Source organism: Hirundo rustica, chromosome 10 (genome assembly GCF_015227805.2).
Source record: "Hirundo rustica isolate bHirRus1 chromosome 10, bHirRus1.pri.v3, whole genome shotgun sequence".
NCBI classification, from domain to species: Eukaryota; Metazoa; Chordata; class Aves; order Passeriformes; family Hirundinidae; genus Hirundo; species Hirundo rustica.
In genome coordinates, this window is record NC_053459.1 from 19,267,991 (window position 1) to 19,289,368 (window position 21,378).

The 21,378-nt window shown below is 44.7% G+C and overlaps 1 protein-coding gene across 6 annotated transcripts in view; it reads right to left on the bottom strand.

Moving 5' to 3' along the window:
- Positions 1-1,326: 1,326 nt before the first annotated feature.
- The window catches only part of LOC120757397 (calcium-activated potassium channel subunit beta-2), a 134,458-nt gene continuing 114,406 nt past the window's right edge, over positions 1,327-21,378 (bottom strand). For 3 of the 6 annotated variants that reach the window (XM_040074699.2, XM_040074700.2, XM_040074697.2), the window contains 4 exons: positions 16,939-17,049; positions 10,879-11,049; positions 8,218-8,413; positions 1,327-2,045 (listed from right to left, as the gene is read on the bottom strand). In XM_040074699.2, coding sequence (XP_039930633.1) covers positions 1,761-2,045; positions 8,218-8,413; positions 10,879-11,049; positions 16,939-17,049 — 763 coding nt within the window. In that variant the 3' untranslated portion in view covers positions 1,327-1,760. The remainder of the gene's footprint in view (positions 2,046-8,217; positions 8,414-10,878; positions 11,050-16,938; positions 17,050-21,378) is intronic. The other 3 variants (XM_040074702.2, XM_040074698.2, XM_040074701.2) reach the window with 2 other exon arrangements.

The window sequence follows — 21,378 nt, forward strand, 5'->3', positions numbered from 1 at the left end:
TTTTTTTTTTTTTACAGCTCACATTACACTTGCATGACTTGTTTTGTAACATCTTGAAATTTTTAATGCTGTGATGAGGAAAGGTACTTATATATATATATAGATGAACTAGGCAGAATACTTGATTTGTAGTCTTTTTGAAGGGAAAAATGTTATTTTCTTGGTTTGAGTAGGCCTGTATATGGTTTCTTGGAGCAACTGGATAATGATTTCAGAAGACTGCTCCCAGGATGTGCCTTGTGTTTGTCCTTCAGGCCGGGTATAACATGAGGAACTGAGAGAGCTGTCTTTAAAACATAAGAAGGAATGTTTTCCATAGGGGAATAAAAATAAATTATGCAGAAATTGTGACTATAGTGTGTATGAAATTAAACTGGCAAGTATACTGCAGTAAATATTTGAGAGATAGGACAACAGAGTCTCAGTTTTTCCAATAAATTGTTGCACCTGGCTCTTGTAAATCATAATCCACGTCAGCCAGCGCTACATAGTGAATTAAGGTCAGGAGAGATTTCCAAATGTGTTATGATGATTATCTAACGATTCATTTAATAGACCCATAGAATTGGATGAGATTTTTGTCATTTCCCATGTCACATCAACAGAGACCTTTGACTGAAACAACATCATGAATATTGGATGAGATCCTGCAGTGCTGCTTCTCCATGTTATGATATTATCCAAGGACGAAGGTTACAAATGCATGAGTTGTACTGTTCATTTTCCATTGGGTAAAAACAAAGAAAAACACCTCCCTAAACAAGTTTCAATACACAACTAGATATAATATAGCTTTTTCTTTTTATATATATATATATATCTGTATATATATCAAGTAAAAAAATCTAAAATAGTTGGAAGTAAAAAATGAAAAAATAGCTGATAGTGTTATTTTTTTTCTTTACAGTGATATGGTAGCAAATACAAGACAAATGAATAATAAATCTTTACATAAGGAGTACTGGTCCCACCTCCATCAATAGGGCTCAGACTAGAATACAAAATGGAACAAGGTGTTTTTTGCTTTTTGGCTACAGCTTCTGCAAGTGACAAAAATCATGTTGATAAGACAGAAGAAAATTATAGCACTACACAAAATAAAACTCCAAAGTGTTTTCCAAAAGACCTTATAAACACCATAGAGTACAATTGACTTCTGAACGGAGGGAGCAAACACAAAACACCACCAAGTCCTACTGAGGCTGAAAATACTGTATGCTTACCTCAAAATACAACTTTTTTGTGCCATCTTACCATAAACCACCCCCCCCCCCCCCCCCCAATTAATACCTCTCCCCCACCCCCCACCAAATTAATAAAAGCCAATATTAAAAAACCAAAGCCACAAATCCATCAAATGGACTGAGCCAGGTGTGAGACCACAATGATGCACAAGTGGTCGGCTGCCCTTTGTCCAGCAGTGAATTTCCCCAGAATCTTTTACACCGAGAACATCAATTGACAAAAGCTTGGCCAACAGTCACACTGAGCCCTATCTTGGCTGTAGAAAAGAAAGTACTAATCCCAGCAGAAAACAAGATCATAGAGACGGTCAACACAAAACAGTAACTTTTTCAGTTGTCTGCATAATAATAACATCATGTTTGCATATAGAACAGCTTTTGCATTATTGCTCTACTTAGAAGAATATAGTAAGGAACTTATACCAGACTTGCACGTTACAAACTTAAGGTTCTTTGGTGAAGAATGAGAAAAACAGTATTTTCGCTGTCATTGAGTTTTCAGAGGAGTCTCCTTTCCTATCTGCTGATCCTTTGGATCCTCTCGCAGAGCAGGGAAAGGTATTGAGTCAGCTTTACCATGGCGACGATGGCGACCCCACCGATCATCATGCAGGTGGGCCAGAACAGGGAGTGGAACAGCACGTTGGAGCTGTACAGTTTGGTTAAGATCACGTTCTTCTGAACGCCCTCGGGGTCGTAGAAGCAGGAGAAGCGTTGGTACTTCCTGAAGTTTTCCATCACGACGTTCACCAGCGACATGGACTCCTCATAGTTCTTCCCGCACTTGGGGATGTACGAACACTGGGAAGAAATCAGAGGGAGAAAAACGTCTCCAAACCTGTTACAGTGTCTGTTTTCAGGTGGCAAGTGGGGAAATCTTGAGATGATTATGCTTTTCACAGCAAGAGTGGAATACTATTACTCTAATAATAAATTTATCACAGCAAAACTCAATATTTTGCACATCTACAGAATTTCCCATTGGAGAACCTCCAAGTGCTGTTCAAACATTAATGCTTTAATCTGCACAGTGCCTTGTGAGATAGGTGAATATATTATTATTGCTAATTTACACATGCAAAAATAGAACTGATGAAGTACCTCTTCAGCTTAAGTGGCACACATATGCTCACAGTTAGATGGGTAATTGACTTTCTGTAAATACAAATCTGGTAGTTTAGCTCTCACTTGGCTTGGATCAAAGCTATCACGGTGGGCACAGGAGTTCACTCAGAGGGGAGAGGGATGAGGAGAGACCTTTACACAAATATTCTCATGGGGGTAATGCCTCAGTTAGAGACAAATAAGTAGTCTAGGTTTTCCTACTGACAGCCCAGAGGACTTTCATCCAGCCTGGATGAAGAACAACCTGGTTTCTAGGGTGGCCCATAGTGATATTTTTGCTTTTGACCCCAGCAAAAATACAACAGTTCCTTCTCTCTGAAGATAATCCTGGAATTTCAGTTTTAGTCCCAAAGGATATAAGATTTGGGTGTGGCTCTATCTTACAACCTAGATTTCCAGAGAGTACTGAAGGCAAATTATTTTAAAAACTGCCTTATGGAGTCCATGCCTTAGAGGTATTCCATGGGAAAGGTAGGACAGTAGCCCTGGGCTCTGCTGACCACTCCCTGCCAAGAGCTGGTGTGGGCTGGTGAGGTGGTAGGCAGACGCAAGGATTGAGGCCGCATCTGGACAGTTTTTGACCTAGAGCAGAAACCCCTGAACTTGATGTTTCTCCTGCTGGTCTGGAAGATGGTTGATGGGAGCAGCCCAGGGCCTCTCACTTCCTTCTCTCTTCTATGCTCTTACACCCCACGAAATCTGAAAGCTTTCTGCACCTGCGCAGGATTTTGATTAACTGCTTCAAGTGGAGTGGAAATCTGCTGCTTGACTTCTCTTTGGATGTGCAGGGGGAGGACCCAGCAGGCTGCTTGTCCTGGTGAGAACCTAAAGTAGTCCCAGGTAATTTAATGAGAAAGTGAGTTTTGCAAAGGAAAAAAGATATTTTGATTAAAATAATGTGACCCACGGGCTTTGATTATTGCTGTTTTAATGTACATACTTTATAAAGGTTCCCCCATTCTTTTTTGTGACGTGCTGTGACTTCTTTTTTTAACATACTGCCACAAATCTCTAGTCCTAATTATGATCAAAGGATTAACCTCGTAACAGGAATTGATTGATTCATTGGCATGTTATTAACACAGAGTATAATTTGAAGCATGGCAGAGAGATTGTCTGTCGTTAGCAGACTGGAGCATTAATGGTGGAGTGTGGCCACACTGCCATTATGAATATTTCATAGGGCTCTAGAAATTAGAGATGAAAAATATCAGAGCATTAATATCTCATCCATCTTGCTGCTGGTGTGTGTCTGCTCCCTATAGGATATTCTCTTGTACTCTGACCAAATTTGTCTTAAATGTTCAAAGTCACGAGCCCTCTTCCAGTGCTCACGAGTCTTCAATAGATCATAATCTACTAAGTAGGGGAAATTTCTCAGTGAAGCATTCCTCATTTTCCCTTGATAAATTATCTGTTATCACTGTCATACCAGCAGTATTTCCAGTTCAAGTAGATTTGTATTGTGCTTTTTGGGGGGGAATTTGTTTCTTTTTCCTTGTCATTTTTTTGCTCTATGTTTCTGTTTCTGGAATTCCCATGAAGTATCCTGAATGAGGTGATTAAATGAGAACTTGGTCACTTTTGCAAAATAACAATTTCCCATTGACAGAAAAAAGAAGATATGTAGAAGCCAAAAGGATGGAAGATTCCTGGGCTCTAGGTTTGCAGAAATATCCCAAGAGTGCAGTGAGTCCAAGTACTGACCAAGGGTTTTCAGAGGGAACATGAAGCAGAACTTGAGCTGTTCCTCCTACACCTGCTGTCACGGAGCCACCAGCTTTGTTGGGCTGCCCATGACAGAGGGCCTGGGAGCATGAAGCTGTGAAGTGCAGCTGTGCAAGGGAGGCTGATTTATTGTGCCTCTCATCCAGACTCCTTGTGCTGGAGCCATCTCTCCCCAGACTGTGTTCTCCCCGGTGCTCTCCAAGGCATGTGTGCCCTTTGCTGTCTCCCTCACTCTGGTTCTCCTGAGATCCTGGAAACATCTTGGTTTTAGCTCTGAGAAGGTCCTCAGCACAAGGATGTTAAATTTTGGTTGTGGGGTGCTCCTGGCCTCATTCAACATCCCAGCTTTGCCACTGAGATCCTAGGGATAGCACAGGGCTGTGTTTCATAGGTGTTTGGCAAACAAGTAGGAAGACTCAATAATGGGATATATTGACATTTTCTTTGTTTTCCATAGCTTAAATTTTCAATAGTCTCCTCCAATGCCTGGTAAGGAATTTTATATCCACAACTGTTATGCTGTACCAATAAATGTAATTAAATCTATGCTGGTTTTAGGCACTTCTGCATTGTCAAACACCTGGAAATCTGCAAGTAAACAATATCTGGTGCTCTACCTCAGGTGAAGATTCTGAGATGCAGCATGAGAAAGGTGGTTCTTGTGTTCGTTGCAATCTGAGCACAAGAAGAATCTACCAGACAGCTACAAATAGAAGTTGTTTTTAATGTTTTCATCTCTCCTTTCCTAATATAAAGGATTGGATAGGGATCCTGTCTGAACTACCTCTGGACAAATCCAGTCCAGTGCCCTGCTCAGTGCAGAGTTGCTCAGGCACTTGTCCAGTCAGGTTATGAATATCTCCAAGGATGGAGATCACACAACTTCTCCAGGCGAGCTGGAGGCAGTTTCCCTTAAATCAATGAAGATTCACTAAAAAGACTATTGCCAGAAAAGCCCCCAGTTCAGGCTGGACAGTGAAATACACAACTCTCATCATATGTCTGTGCCTGGGATTGGTGTCCAAGCTGAGCCTGGAAACTTAGACAGGATGTGTTGTGGCACTCTTTATGAGAAAGTGGTCAGGATGTCAATTTACACCTCTTTTGGAAGGTGCAAGAAGTCTGGAGAAGGGTTGAAGGAGGAGTTCTGTGCCTGAGTTGGCTTGAATTGATTCATCCAAGTGGAATTCTCCAGTTCCAGCCTTGAAACAGGTCTACTGGAATCCACAGCTGAACACCTCTGCTTACCCTCCCTGCACCAGGCAAACTCTGGCTTATAAATACCTGAGTCTTCATGAGAAACCCTGAGAATCCATGTCATTTCCCAGGTAGTAACAGCTGATTTTGCTGATTAAATCCTTCTTGTTATCTCACTAATGGAGTACTGATATAAATCAGCAGAAGCTCCAATGACATGAAAAGAGTCAAAATTACATAGTATGAGATCAAAAATGAGGTCTCTCTAATTGCTTTAACCACCACAGCCCTTCCTTTTGGTGACAGCCCGGCTGATTTACCTCTTGTAAAGGCTGTTAAAGCCTGTTGGCAGCTGAGGAAGGAAACTGCAGCCATGGAAGCATTTAAAGTATTTTGTCTGTGGTATTGACAAGGGGCTGGGCTTGTCCTAAAGGCTAGAGATAAAGTAGGCACAGCAAGAGCAATGAAAAGCCAGAAAAAATCTTGTGTGCTTTTCTTGGAAAGACTTGAGCAGCTTGACAGACATCCACTGACTTCCCACTGATTCCCACCGGAGACTGGCAGCAGCACGCTGTAGATCTCAGTAAAAATTGTACCTACTCCTTACTCCACCTTCTGAGCTGACAGCCAGGTTGGACGGCAATTCTCCTGGATAAACTATTATTTAAAATCAAAGTGGATTTTGCTCTGTCCGTGCTGGCTGGCGAGGAGAAGAGAGAGACAAGCGCCAGATGCTGCTCTGTCTCTGTGTGTGGGTGCTCAGCAAAGCAGAGAGGTTGGTGGAGGGGGGCTCCCCTTTCGAAGTTCACTGGTGTTGGCCTTGGAGTGTCAGGACTGTACTCTGTGTTGTCCCTAGTAATGTCAGAGCTCAGGAAGCCAGGCACAGTTTTTGTTTGTTTGTTTGTTTGTTTTTGACAAAAAAAAAAAGACAGGGAACACATATCTGAGTAAGTAGATGGAGAGAGACACCTTAGCACCAAGCTGTAGCATCACCACCCAGCACTGCTCAGGACTGCTTTCCTGCTGCCTGGAGATGCTCTCTTGTCCAGGGAAGGGGGAAAGCAGATCTGGAGTGCTGAGATTGGTTGTACTGATTTGGGCTTGGAAACTCTACTGATCTGAGCCATGAGCAGGAAGAGAGGTATTTTATAGACATTGCAAACTTCCATTCACAACTACTTTTGTATTCAGGTCACATAGCCAGCAGCATGTCAGGAAAACCAAGGAATCCTCCTGAGAGCAGAGCTTAACCTGTAAAACAATCTTGGGCTGGAGAAGTATTAACTGTGCCTACAGTAAATGAAGAGGAGGTGGCATCTGGGAGAATTTCAAAGTCCATTTCAACAAGCAAAAATGATCAATAACAGAATGTGAAGATTTATGCTGAATCTCTCAATTTCTTTGAATCAGTGGAGCATAGAGATTTATCTGATCTCTTTTAATCAAACTGAGGCGTGAACCTCACGACTTTGCTTGTGCCCCTGCAGTAAGTGGGGTCTGTCTGTCTGTCCTGCCTCAAGCTTCAAGGACAGTGAATTCCTCCTCCTGCACTGATGCCAGAGCAGAGGAGAAAAAGGGGGAACTCTTCTCCATATCACACTTCAGATCCAGAGGACTCCATCTCTCAGCCACGAGAGTTAATTATCCAGCAGAATAAGCAGCCTAGTGCAACCATGCCATGCTTCGACTAATTTTAATATCGCTTCATCTTAATATGCAGAAGTAATTTGTTCTGCTGAACTGCTGCCATAAATAGAAACAGAGTAGGTTACGTTGTCAGCAGCCTGATCTGGGGCTCTGCTTTTCCAGGGTGTGCTTTGCCAAGTTTGGGGTTCAGTGACCTTGGATAACAAAGTAGTTCAGGAAAATCTGGCACCTGTAAGGCTAACGATTCCAGTGCATCCAGCTCACTCCTGTTTGTACTCTCAGGGACACAGGCACTGTCAGTGTGAAGAAAGGAAGGTGGGGAGAGGGACATTTCCCTGTTCCCATCTCTCCTTCCTCTGTGGAAGGAGTATGGAGCCGGTGGGCACTCGCCAGGGAGGGATGCACAGCAGCCACACAGCTGGGCAGCACTGCTCTCTGCACTGCTCTCTGCACTGTTCTCTACATCTGCTGCCTCCTCACATCCCCCAGACAGGAGCTCTCCCCATCCCACCTGGATGGAGTCATGCTGGTGTTTGTACCTGCAGGAGCAGAGAGGGCAATTCTCCAGATTTGCTCAGGATAATTCCATCAGTTCAAAGTCTGGAATCAGGGAAGTTGTGCTGTAAAGATGGAGCGACTCCTTATCTTATTCACACCCCAAAGTCAGGCCTTTTATATTTATGCTGCTGCTTTTATCTTGCCACTCCCCACTGAGCAAAGTTTTGGGATCTTTGCAGGGTAAATGCAGTGACTGGAGCCCAGCAGCACAGCTGACCTCAGTGGAGCTGCTCAGGCACACTTTGTCACCAGAGATGGACATGGGCTCTCCTCTCTCCCCACCACCTTCCCTGGCCCTACAGAAATGGTGCCATTTCCATTCTCACTGCCACATGGATGCTCCCTGCACTTTTCTAGGGGTGCTCACTGCCATGGAGAGCCACTCCTGGGTGGGAAGTCACCTGTCCACACCTCCACGAGAATATCAATGTGACAAGTGCTCGGTGATCCCCTGCCCCTGTAAAGCCCTTGAAAAGGATGAGGGAGGCTCCAGCCCCGGGGGCACAGCACCATGTAAGAAATGGGTGGAGGCAGAAAGTTGCCCCTCTCCAGACATGTGAGTTGGGTTTGTGCACTGATTTCTGCTTTCTCTGCTCTGTATTTATCAGAGAAGCAGGAGCTGGAAGCTTTATATTGCTTTAAAGCGAGGGATGGATATAATGAGATGAGAAGCCCTCCAGAAACTCATTTAGGAACAAATTTTATTCTGTGCTCCTACCTCAGAATTAATTTTCATTGTTTCCTCGGTGTGGTAGAGAAGAAGCTTCTGGCCAGAAGAGGTGAGATTAACATACACCTGCAGGCAGGGGTACTGAGAGATTTTCCAGCACTCTGGGCCGCAGTTAAATGAGCAGTTAAAGGTTTCTGTGATGGATGCATTGAGAAGCGAGCACTGAGTCTCTTCTGTCCAGACACTAAGGAGGAAAAAAAGAGACATTAGAGCATGGCAAGAATAGGCAAACAAGCACTAAAGCCATCTCAGGATTCCCATCAGAGGTGTACTGGGGGCATCTTGCAAGAGAGGCTACGTGTTGCAGCAGAGCCTGGGCTGTCTCATGTCACACACCACAGACACTGTTCTATTCTGTAGTAGCCAAACGTCAGCCTTTGGGCACAAAATTACCCCATTCACTTATGTCTGCGTAGAAATGGAAAGTGAACTGTAACTTTGACCCTGGAGAAGGTATATTTGAAAGCAGCAGAGAAAGAAGAAAACTGGGCAGCCTGCACCGGGAAGAGCACAACACACAGGGGGCTGCTTGGCAAGAAACCCTGAGCTAAGACTTGAGGGTTAACTCAAAGTCCAGGTCAATTTAAAGTGAAGGTTGAGAGAACAATTTTGAGTTAGCAGGGCATGGATTCTCACATACAGGAAGACATAGGAAGTGGTAACTCTCAAGGGGTGCCTCATGCAGCTCCACCTATGGGAAAACTTTTCCCAGTGGCAGCCTGCTCTGTTTTCTGTAAGTAAAGCCAGTGGTTGTAACTTCTCTGCAGGATTTCATCTCGTCTCCAGTTCACCAGAGGCTAAAGCTGGAATGATGGAGCCTGGCTGTGCACTGGCAATGGTCACTGGCATGTATTTAAAAATCTACAGCTGTGTTTTCCTTGGGGAAAGGGCACACCGAGGGCACTGCAAAAAGCCCTTTGTGGGCTGGGGGAAGGTTTCACCCGGGGTTTCCATTTAATTGTGCTCAGCCCCTCAGTTCACCCCCAATGTGGATGTCCTCCCCTGCCATGAAGGGGATGAGGGTCTGCTTGCCCCTCAAAACACCTGTGAGAGGTTTTACATAGTAAGTGATATCAAAGATTTCTGACTAATTCTATTGCTGCTTTACTTTGGCAGTAATTCTGCTTGTATATTCCATTTTACATTTATATTAAATTATGCTATGTTTTCTGGGGGGAAATTGAATGAAAGGATTTTTCCCCCCTCCCAGGCAGTATTTGTTGGAAGGGTTTTGCTGTAAAGGACAATAACTCCTGAGGAGATCCATCTGTGTGGAAAAGTGACAGCAAAGGCTCCTGGCTTGTCTTTGCCTTACTTTCACCTTTCTGCCTGTTGTTTTATTCATGCAGGGGGGGTAATAAAGTAACACCTACCTACCACAGACTTGTGAAGATGGAATAGTTGATACTTTGGAGGTGCTTAGATATCTTAAGGCAATTTTTTTTCACATATCTTATAATATAAATCAACTCTTTCCACGTGAGCAATTTTGACCTTAGCAGTCTCTGCAATTGACCCTGATATTGCTGGAAGATCTGGGAGAGCAATTTGGAATAACAAATACTCTTGGATACTTAACAGGTCTTGATCTCAGTTTTCAAAATCTAAATTTTGCCTTGATTTAAAAAGGGACAAATAACTTTATCCCATAAATAAGATGCTGTGAATCAGTACAGCTCATCCTCATCTGTATTCCTTGCTACTGCAGGGTCAATAGGGAATATTCTCAGGTGGGTGCACCAGTATAATTGAGGATGTTCACACCAGTCAGCTGTAGACACTTCTTGTATGTGCCCAGAGAAGAAGCTTGTGGTGTTTAACCCAGAATGTTCCAGGTATGTGCCCCTGCCTTCGTGTGGTTTGGGACATGGCAGATTAGTATTTTGATCCTCAGTTACACATTTTTCATTCACTTAACTCCACCAATCAGGGCAGAAAAAACCCCATTGCTGACAGCCCTGTGGCAGTCTGTGCTGGATTTTAAATAGGGCTGATGCTTGAAAACTGATTACAAATGTTGTTAATGAATCACAGGCCAAACTCTCTGCTCGGTGGCAGAGGAGGAAGCCAGAGAAAGCCTCAGAAAAATTAAGTGCAGTGCAGGAACGATGAAAGATGGTCTTTCACTTTCAGCAAATTGCTATCTTTTATGAGGATTTCACTTGTTAAAATGGAAGTAATAACCAACATGGAAAACTACATGCTACAAAGAGCTTGATTTCTTTCCCAAAATTAATTCCCTATCCTTCATTTGGAAGCATACTGTTTCTCAAGGCTGCAAAATATTTTCTGCTCATTTGCCCTGACTCTGGGCTTTGCAGCAAGAACCCCTGAGAAGCTTATAAGGTTCAGCAGGCTGCAGGCCAGCTGATATGGATATTACACTGGTGTTAAACTGTGCCAAGTCTAAAGCCTGAGGATTGAGATTTTGTCAAACAGGAATCGAATCCTTCCCTCACTTAATGCCAGCATTACTCGAATTGTTTTCACTGTGGCTGCTCCAGTTTATACTGAGGCAAGGAGGCGTAGAGTTAGGGCTGCGTTGACCAAATGAAAAATTATAAAACTTCAATAAAAAGAGGCAAAGAATAAACCACATGAAGTCAGCTGGAGCAGGGGGTGTGGGACCAGAGGCAACCATGAGATTACCTTTGCATGTAGGAGCGTAGCAGCGTGATTCCCAGCAGGAAGTACATCATGATAGAGCACACCATCATGGCCAGCCCCAGGAGTATGGCCCGGTCTTCTCCAGCTTTTAGGGCTGTGACTGTTTTCCTTTTGTCCAGTAGGTCGTGATCCCTGATTTTTTGGTAAATATTTCTGAGGTTGAAAACAATACATTCTTATGTGAAGTTCATATTTAATCACCAATGCAGCCTCTACAGGGTGGGCAGTTCCACCTCCATACCCATCTCACAGGAGAGAAAAGCAAAAAGGTCCTCAGGTGTCCTTTTGCAAGGGATTCACTCTGACCTGGTGGAAACTTATTCATCTCCAAAATAAATTACAACCATTTTCTGAAAAGGTAAAAAACCCCTTACAGCAAATACAGATATTAGACACTCGTGCCAGCTCAGTAAATCCTTCTTTGGTACAGCCTCTTTGGCCCAGTAGAATTATCCCAGAGGTGCATTTGACCTGCCAGTGCCATCTTAGGCCACTAGAAGATGTTCAGGTGTATGAGGTGTCTTTTCTCCAGCTCAACAGGGTAACAGGTCTTATGTCACCGCATATAGGAAACAGCCTGAAGAAAGTCATCATTCATATTATCTGAAAGGACTGTGCTCTCTTTTGATCCACTACAGGCTATTGGTTTGGGCAATTTTAAGCCCTGAGTGTGACTCAAAGCTCATGAAACACTATGGGGATTTTACAATTGATTTCTGTTGGTTTTTTTAATTTATTTTTTTTTATTATTATTATTTATTTTTTTTTTTAATTGGGAGCTTATTTACTTTATTCATAAAACAGCTTTTTGGAAAGCCAGTTACTCATTACAGTGAAAACCCTCACAGAGAATTATCCACCAGAGCTATTTGTTCTGGGATTAAAAAGAAAAAAAAAAAGAATTAAAAAAAAAAGAAGGAAAAGAAGATACAACAAACCATTCCCCCTTCAGCAGAGAGTCCTTTGCATTTTCTAATCATAAGTCCTTCCTTCATCTCCAAGCCTTTGATGATTCAATGGGTCATGAGGACACAATGGTGGAGAAGGAAATATTTGAGTACATTTCAAACACACTCAAACTTTGTGGGTTTAAAATGTACTTACAGACCTGAGGCTGATCAAAATCTCCTGTGTTTTCTGTTATGGTTCTTTTGAATCATCCAGGCAGCACCCGAAGCATGTGAACCGCGCACCTCTGAGCCCTGGCACCACCATAACATGGACACAGTGGGAGAAGTTCCTCTTCTACTGTCTGCAAAATGGCAGGTGAGCAACATCAACGTCACTTTGGGCTCTGGCAAACCCACCACTCGTTTAAGCTGAAGCCACCGAGTTTCACTCACCCGTGGGGGAAAAAAAACAATCACTGAGTCAGGTCAGCCAGAGAATTTACATTGACTATTAGGGATAAAGAAATAGAGATAAGACAGATGTAAAATCAGACATAAACACAGTAGAAGCAACAGCAAAAAATATGTTTAATCATAGACTCCCTGAGACTGGAATTGAATTTCTATTTAGATGATGAGTCATAGTCAGAAAAAGCACATATGGTGTGGGGTTTTATAACAAAAGTCTTGCTTAGATGGTACTGCAGTCAGCAGTCTCCCATGCTTAAGAACCAAACAGGTTTTTTTATCCAACTGTAGTTTACATCTTTAGGTGTCCATAGTTTCTCTTTGAAACCCTCCTTTAAAGCTTGTCAGTGTTTTCCTAGCTGGAAATGAAATGGTAATTCAGCCTGTCAAGATTTTCTCTGCTGTTCAGGAGAAAAAATGTATTGTAAACTGGCAGATGCAATTGCCATCAAAGAAGGAATGTAGAGTAATAATCTAATGTTAGTTTTCTATTATTATTTATCAAACTGTATTTAACTGCTGCCATTAGGATTTGCATTGCTCCCAAATGGAAGCAGACAGGAAGGCAGAGGTTGCCATGCAGTTCCAGCACATTAAATGATCACACGGCATACCTTATGTCAATGTGTAGGCACAGAACAGGCCCAGTGCAGTCACTCACGAGTGTCAAAGGACATAAAAGGGATACAAGTGGAGGGTTTTAAAACAAATAGCTAATTGACACTGGTTACAAGTGCTTCCCATGTGGCCTGGAGCCAAGGAACCTGCCATCAGAGGTAAAAGAAGGATGGACTGAAGGGTGTGTAGTGAAAATGAGCTACCTGGCAAAGGTGACTGGTCACTACCTGCATCTTCCAAGCTCACCTACCACAGGAAATAAAACTAAAGAAAGCTCTGCCTCAGAGGTGAGGCTTGGAGCAATTCTTCTATTGCTCTTTTGTAAATGTTTGTTATTCAAAGCCCTGAACAACAACAAAGTGATTGTCTTGTACACCTCACTGAGGGCTTTTTTCCCTGAATCCCTGCCAGGAGCCAGCCTGGTGACCCTCCTGGGGTGGGTGGTGGTGTGGCACATGCCAGCCCATGCCAGCAGTCCTGCCACAGCCCAGGAGACAAGGCTGAGCAACCCTCCCTCCTCCTCCTCCTCCTCCTCCTCCTCCTCCACACTGGGAACGTTGGCTGTTACAAAACTGCACATTTTTGCCCCTTAGAGCCCTGGTTCAGGGAGCACAGCATGTTTTGCCCAGTATTTGGCCACAAAGAGAGCAGTCTCAGCACCTCTCTCTCTGGGGCAGCAGCAGTGAGTGTGCAGCTGTGTCAGGTGGGTTCTTGTACCTGTGAACTTTTGGCACAGCTCAGGGCCTCTCCCTGCTCCATCAGCTGGAATAACACCGGGCTTATCTGGCTGGTTTTGGATCCCAGAGCTGCCCAGCCACAGTCAGCTGCCTGCTGTGCTGTGTTGGAATACAGGTCTCTGCATCCCAGACGCTGCTCAAGTGACTCCATCTAACACTTGTGATTACCTGTGATAACTCCCTGTACCACATCCAGGGGGCTGCTGGCTTTTAAAGAAGCTCCAGCTGGCAGAACACGGGGCCTCCCTGACCTGTGCAAAGGCATTTAACAGGAAGCAAGCCCCCAGGGACAAAAGGTCTTTGTGCCCTTGATCACTTCCAAACCCAAGTTCTCCCCTGCTAAGTTTCCACGTCCTTTCTGCCAAGTTGCTCAGAGGATGAAGCCTGGCTGCTCTGCCCAGGCTCAGGTGCCAGAGAGGAGATCTCAGCTGTGACTGTGCCTGCTGGGCACAGAGCAGAGATTTCCCTTTCATGTCCCTGCACAGCTGCAGTGCAGGGATCCCTCTGCAATGTGGTCAGCAGATCCTTCTGTGTCTACTGCTCCAAAATGAGCAGTACTAAGAGCTCTGTAAAGGGTGCTAAGTGTCCTCATGGGAAAGTTAGAATCACCAGGCACCAGCAATTACTTTATTTCTTTCAAATAAACACAGATTACCTACCTTCAAAGCCCTACCCCTGCAAACTGACCATGGTGTGACACCGAGGGAGACATTGCCTCCTCTGGCACCTGGGCTTTGTCAGACAGGGATGCCTGCCTGCCTGAACAACTCAGAATGACTTTGAATTCACATTCACTTCTCTGATATCACACTTGTTATGCAGATATGACTCAAATTACCTCGTGGTGAGGTGATATCAGAAATCCTTGAATGCAATGGTCAGAAACTACTCCTGTATCTTACCTGCAGAATTCCCTGTGTTCAGGGATCTTTCTGCTCAGAAGCCACCCTCTTTACATTTTTCTTCACAGGTATATTTGGCTGTAGGAGGTTTTGCTAGTAGACCTATGGCAACAGGAAATCTCTCTGGAGCCCTCGGAATAGACTCAGTGATGGTTGTAAGGGGATTCCTATAGATCTTAACAGATTTGTTCACCCAATTCCTTCCCTCTTCCTCACCAAAACTGAACCAAACCAAAACAAACCAAGGCAGTGCTTTGTTTTTCCAATGGTTGCAATGTTGTGGAGAGCCTCTTTGACAGCAGAGACACAATGAGGGCTTGACTCGTTTTCCAAAGCATAAAATGTGGCAGCTGGGGAATTGCCCATGGCCGAAACAGCAATGAAATAGAGGTACTCTGGTGCTGATCCTGCAAAAAGAGATGCCTGGGAGATACCTTCCACCCAGGAGGAGGTGATTCCTTTAGAGCAAGTGGCTCATTGCAGCACAGTTAATATTATGGTGCAACCCCTCAAAAGTCAGGGGTTGTAGCAGATGTTGGGTGACAAGTTTGCTGATCCATATGACAGTCTTCCTGCCTGAAGTTTAAAGAGCAAAATTCCTTGGAAAGGGTCATTTGAGGTGAGCCATTTCTCTAAAAGGCACCACTTGTTTGATATAATGATGGCACTGGTGACCTTACATGTGTTAAAATCACTGCCAGACACTGGAGGATGAGTTTCTCCCACTAACAGCACTTGCTCTTTGTTCACACCTCTCCTCTGCAACCCTCAGGCTGCCCTCAGCACTCTCTTATTTCCATCTTTTCCTCCCTTTCCCTCCTGCACTTTATTAATCATTCACAAGGTACAAAGAAGACCTGCACAGCTCTACAGAACCTCTTGGGAAATAAACCCACCCAAAAGCTTGTCAAGATATCTGAATTTACCATGGCTGGTGTGCAGGCATAGAGATACTGCTCCCTATTCCCTGTTTCTGCAGGCAGGCAGGGATGAGCTCTGCCTGGATTTATACTGACCAGACTCTGGTGAGCCCTCAGACCTGGCTTCAAGGCATGGTGAGAGTCAAAGACTGTGTTAATCAGGAACTTCCAGCCATCCCAAGGTGTGGGCAGATATCTCCTTCAAGTGTCTAACCTTGGACCATGACTGTGTTCTCAAGCAGAAGGACATTAGCCTGGGGAAAATTCAGTTAAAGAAGAGACTGGCAGAAGTACAGGAGGCATTTAGACAACCAGCTCCAATGAAAGTCCATGCTGCAAAGCTGGCCTTTTTGTCCTCAAAATATCTGTTTGGGATCAGATAATTCAAAGAGCTGAACACCTATGCAACCTTTGCAGAAACACTCAGCGGATCGGACAGTTCTCCAAAGCATCTCAGGGTCCTGAGGGCAGCTCTGCTGCCTGAATTCAGGAGTGCACATTCCCAAGCAGATGGCAGCAGTAATGTCTCATTAGAATTACTGAAGAGTGCATTTTGCTAATTGGCACTGTGCATACATTGATATCTGTTTTTGTTTCACTGGAGTGTGATTTTTTGGGCTCACATTTAATAGTGACTGCAAGAGGAACTGAAGGAGAGGTGGGAAGGGGCAAAGGAAAGAAAAGAAAGGCAAATGTGTCCTTGTTGTGACAAGACAAGCTGTCCAGCAAATCCTGCTACAAAGAGAGGGATTTTTGAAGGATGAATCTGAGCATTACTGACAATTGTTCTTTCATCATTGATATTTAACATCTTTTTTTCCCAGCTGAGAACTGCCTTTGTCTGTGGACATCAAACCTCTCCTTCCCTTTCCTTCTCTTTGGCACATTTCCCTGCTCCCCTGGGAGATCCAGTAACTCATTTATTCCTCTGTCTCCTTCAGCCTGTTCCCTGCAGCAACACCACTCAAGTGGGTTGGTGAGCCACCAGCTCACTTTCCAGCAGCTAAACAACCCCCAGCTACTGTGCAAAGCATTGCACACACTCTCATCCTCACACGTGTGCTTGTGCAACCAGAAAGCATCCCTGGTGGCTGGATGCACTGTTCAGATGTGCAACAGCAGTGTGGGGCAGTGATCTGCCTGGGGGAGAGTGTGGTTGATGGCTGGAGGCAGGACACCTGCCAAAAGCATGAAGGCTTCACAGGGTTGGGGATACAAACCTGTGGCTGGGGATTAGTGTGCTTTTAAACCTAAATTAGAGATGGCCACGGTGTGCTGCTGATGTCCTGAGAACAAGGAGGACCTTGGCATGGCTCTGGCATTATTCCTCCACTCTGCTTTGGCTTGGTAAGCCTGGCACTCCTGTGCCTGGTGGAGCAGCAGCCCGGGTTGTGAGGCACCCTTTGCATCCCTCCTACTTCTCCAGTGCCACCACCGGGGAGAAGCCACGGGCTGCACTCATGAATATTCAAACCCATAAGAGACAATCAGCACGGGCGCCGTTTACCTTTTCTCATCGTGTCTGTAAGATGTAGATCCCCGGCCACTGGTCCAAATAAACATTTTAGAGGGTTGCCCAGTGTTGGCTCTGCTCGCTGCAGTGGGACGATGGAAGGACCTGGGGGAAGAGGGATAACTTTTGTCACTGCCCATCCCACGTGGCAGAGCACATAATATCCAGGGTGCCAGATCCCCTGTGGCCATGTGTGCTCTGAAGATGGATCACTTCTTAACTCCAGGTGAGATGTAAAATGATGGGGGTGAGAGACCACTGTGTTAGAATGGAGAATAAATCCCATTAGCCCCACTGGCAAAAGGTGAGGCTGGCTAATCAGGCTTAGCTCTGCTCCACGCTGCAAAGGATTCATACCATGGGGGAAAAATCATCAGTGGTTTAAGCAAAGGTAATAGCTGTGTCCAGTGTTCTTATGGCAGTATTTTTTGGGGACAAAATGGCTATTGTTTAAGCATACACACACTCATTACAGCTTTTTGGTTGTTCTGCAGCTCTCTGTAAGGTGAGGCTCTCAGGGAAGGTGTCTGAATGAGGCATGAGTATAAGATGTAAATGCAACATTTTGTGGAAATGTAACTGCTATGACAAAGATATCTTTTCCCGTGGAGAAATTGCTATTCCCAGGCCATTTGGCCAGACAGTTAGATACCTGCCCAAAGACTTTGTTTCACTTCAGGGTATGAGAGCTGTTGCCTTCTCTCAGGGTTTCAGGCCATATTGGACTTGCTAGTGGGGCTCTGGCTCCCCTTGTAACCCCTTTAAATTTCTTCTGGTTTTAGTGAGGCTCAGTTAAAAATCTCGCTCTCTGGGAATTGGGCCATTTCTATGAAGGCTGCATTTTGCATTCTTTCACAGCACAACATTTTGTGGTTTTAAGGCATTCAGATAAAAGCTTAAGGAAAAAAAAATATTCCAGATACCAAATACTTCATTGTGAAGTTTTCATACACTGGGGGCCATTCTTTAACTCACTGAAAAATAAACCTGATGGCGGATGCTGTCAACAGAGAAGGCACCTGATCTGGGAAAGTCTCTAATGTCACTGTCTCCATAATCATGCAAAGGGCTAATTTCAATATTTGCATAGTGGTGAACCAGAAGAATACTTAAATACTGTAGAGGTGGCTGCAGGGGAAGTCTGACATGGACAGGAGCCAAAATCCATCTGTGTGCAGACAAGCTGATGGTGCCGAGGGACTGGGCATTCCAGCTGGAGTCAGCCCAGAGCCCCCACCAAGGGCCCATGACACAGCCCCAGGCCAAATTCACACCCTGGTTGGGCAGCTGGATGGACAAACTGGCCAAACTGGTGTTCCTGTCACCTCCTCCCTGCTGGGATCCTGCTGCTGTGCTCAGATGCTGGCTCAGGACTGGGACTGGCAGACAAGGACCTTGCTTGAAAAAAGAGCTGGCAATATTTGATGAAGCTTTTGGCTGCATTTGTGAACAGCAAACTGGACAAGAAGGTAGTCCAAAGGAAGGGAGGAAGAAGGAAGGGAGTCTCCTCCAGCCCTTTCCCTGATTCTGTGGTCATCATTGCACTCTGAATGCCAAGAAGAATTCTGTTCTTTCCTTACAACCACTGTAGTAAAGTGTTGGGGAATAAACAACAACATAAGGCACTATGTCCCTGAAATAACTACAATTTAGAAGGTAAAGTAGCATCTGCTGAGATCTAATTAACATAGCCAACAACTAAGTGTTTCGATAGTGATATTGATAGAAATTTCACTTGTAAGACCTTGAGCCAAATCCTCACACTGCTGGATGAGATTTTACCCACATTACCTCAGACAGTAGTGCAGTGACCCAGTTGGTGCTTCTGCTCCAGACCATGCAGGAGGGGTCACACCCAAGGGACAATTGCGTGCTGGACTGAGCCTGTCCCAGGCTGAGTCCTTAATGCTGGAAAATAAAATTATGGATGTGCCATTGCGCTTTTCAGGATGTCCCACACTACAGGAAAGCCTGGCTGGTAGTGCTGCCACAGCCTGAGTGGTCCCAGAGCCATCAGGAAACAGAGGTGAATGCTATTCAAGAGCCTTTTCTTAATTAAGCAGAACTTGGGCACACATTAGAGCACATCAGCAGCAGCTTCTGCCACCTGTCTGAGCCTACAGGGACACCTGGGCAGGGCTCCCTGGGCAGGAAGCCAGATTTATAAAGCTCCAGAGCAAATTGCAGGAGCACTGCTGGGCTGGGAGCTGGGTGAGAGGGTCTGGCCCACTGAGGGGATGCCAGAGAAGGAAAAGGGATGCTTCTCTTCCCAGTGAAGTTGGAGTGATTTCAGACTCCCCTATGGTGCCAGTGCCCTGGAGCAGTCCATATGTGACAGCCTTAATGCTGCCTGCTTCGTTAGCTGAACAATCCAAGCTAACTACCACTATTTAACACACAATTGCACACCTAATTTTGTGTAAAATTGTAACGCTGATGACATCATAACACTACTCCAGAGGTCAACATAAGTGACTGAAGTCCATGGTTCCTTCAGGCAGGGGTTAGGTGTTAGGTAAAAACCTCTTGTGCACCGCCAACCATACAAACTCTCCAAGACCCTTCTTTGAAGGCCTTTGGAGGGTTCATATCCTCCAAAGCTGCAGCCTTCATGAGCATTCTCTGCCCCACCAGGTCAGTTAACTAACTCCCATGGCTTTCTCCCCTCCTGGGTAAGTCTCTAGGCAGGACAGTGAACCGTGTTTATTCACTTCTCCTTTTCTTATTCCTGGGGGAAAAAAAAAAAAAAAAAAAAAAAAAAAAAAAAAAAAAAAGTTTTGTTTTGTTTTGTTTTTTTTCCCCATTGCTTCTCAGAGTCAGCTGCTGGCAACTTATTTTTATCACGCAACAAGTAATCAGCCTGTGAAACTCATTACTGCAGGATGTCAGCCCCGCATTCAGAGCGGATTGTGTTATTGCATGAACAGACGGAGCACCCAAAACCACAAAAATACCTGTTAAAAACAGTGGAGAAGAGATGCTTCAAGATGCTTTTTTGACTACCAGGACTCTGTGGGAGATATTCCTACAGATCAGGTTATCCACAGGCTGCTGTAGCTGATGTGATTTTGCTAGTTAGGATGCTGGGTGGGATCTGGGCTTTCTGCCTGACCTTGCCTGAACACCTCTGTCCCCTTCTCTATTTTCACCGTGTGCCATCAATGCAGTTGTCTCTTGACAAGGTTGCCACAGTGACAGGCAAGGAGGCCAAGCCTTGGTTTTTACAAAACACACCTCATTCTTCATATCTGGGTCTATTCTGAGTAAATGCTCAAGGTTAAGGGCAGAAATGCAGGGTAAAGAGTGCACAGTCTGGTACAAACACTTGAGTCTATGATGCTGCCACTCCTCCCATCTTCTCTTGCTCTTGTCCTCTTCTTGAACATTACCTGCTGGTGGATTTCATGGAACTCACTAGAAAACCTGGCAAGATGCCCACTTTTTCAGCCATTGTATGGTGAAGACTTGAGATAGCTCTTACAAAATTAGAACGATTCTGTCCTGTCTTAAAGAGTATCAATGTCTCCACCCAACAGCAACCACCTGATTGAGGATTTCAGTGTGAAGAAAACACAACAGGGCAGTATTTGCCTGAAATTGCCCAGAAAAGGATGTAGTTCTCAAGGTAAATAATAAATTCCCTTAGCTGGTACCTTGGGGATTATATTGCATACCCTATATTACCCTATATTACTCTGTCATCCTCACTTTCACCCTTGGCTGCTCTTCTTCCTCGGTCTTCAGTTTGTCATGGCTGGTATGAAAAATCCCTCCCCTCTAGGTCACCACAGCTGTGAACAGCCAAAGAGAAATGTTGCAGACCATGTTTTTAGATGGAAAGCTGGGTCTTATATGAGTGTTGGCTTGTAATTGCCTCTGTCTATGTTTATGTTAATTACAGGATTTCTGAGACCTTGGAGAACCATTTATGGCACCAAACTAATGAGCTTTTTTCCCCCTTATGACATTTCATTTCCTGGGCAATGTGGCTACTGTAAAAAGAGAAGCACCTGCATTAATTTTACCTCATAAAAGACACCCTGATTCATCAAAAGGTGACAAAAGCTAAGCATTCACCTAAAGATACAATCACTGACCACCTCAGCTCTGTCTGAATGCATCCACATCCCCCACTGTCCGTGCTGACAAGTGCTGGGTGCTTTATCCCAGTATTTCCCAGGCAGAAGATTCATTCACATCCTAAGGCAGTTCTCTGGAAACCTCCATGTTTTCCTGCTAGTCCACATGTTAATCTTTCCCTGTGCCACCCCACAGCTGTCAGTGCCAGTTCTTGCACAGAGTCAGTTGCTGTTGAGTTATGGGAAATATTTAATCTCTCATGCCTGGATAAACCCTTTTTTTGAGTGGTCCCACCCATCATCACCCATGAGAAAAAGAAGAGGCTGAAGCCAGGCGTCAAAGACAGCCTGCAAG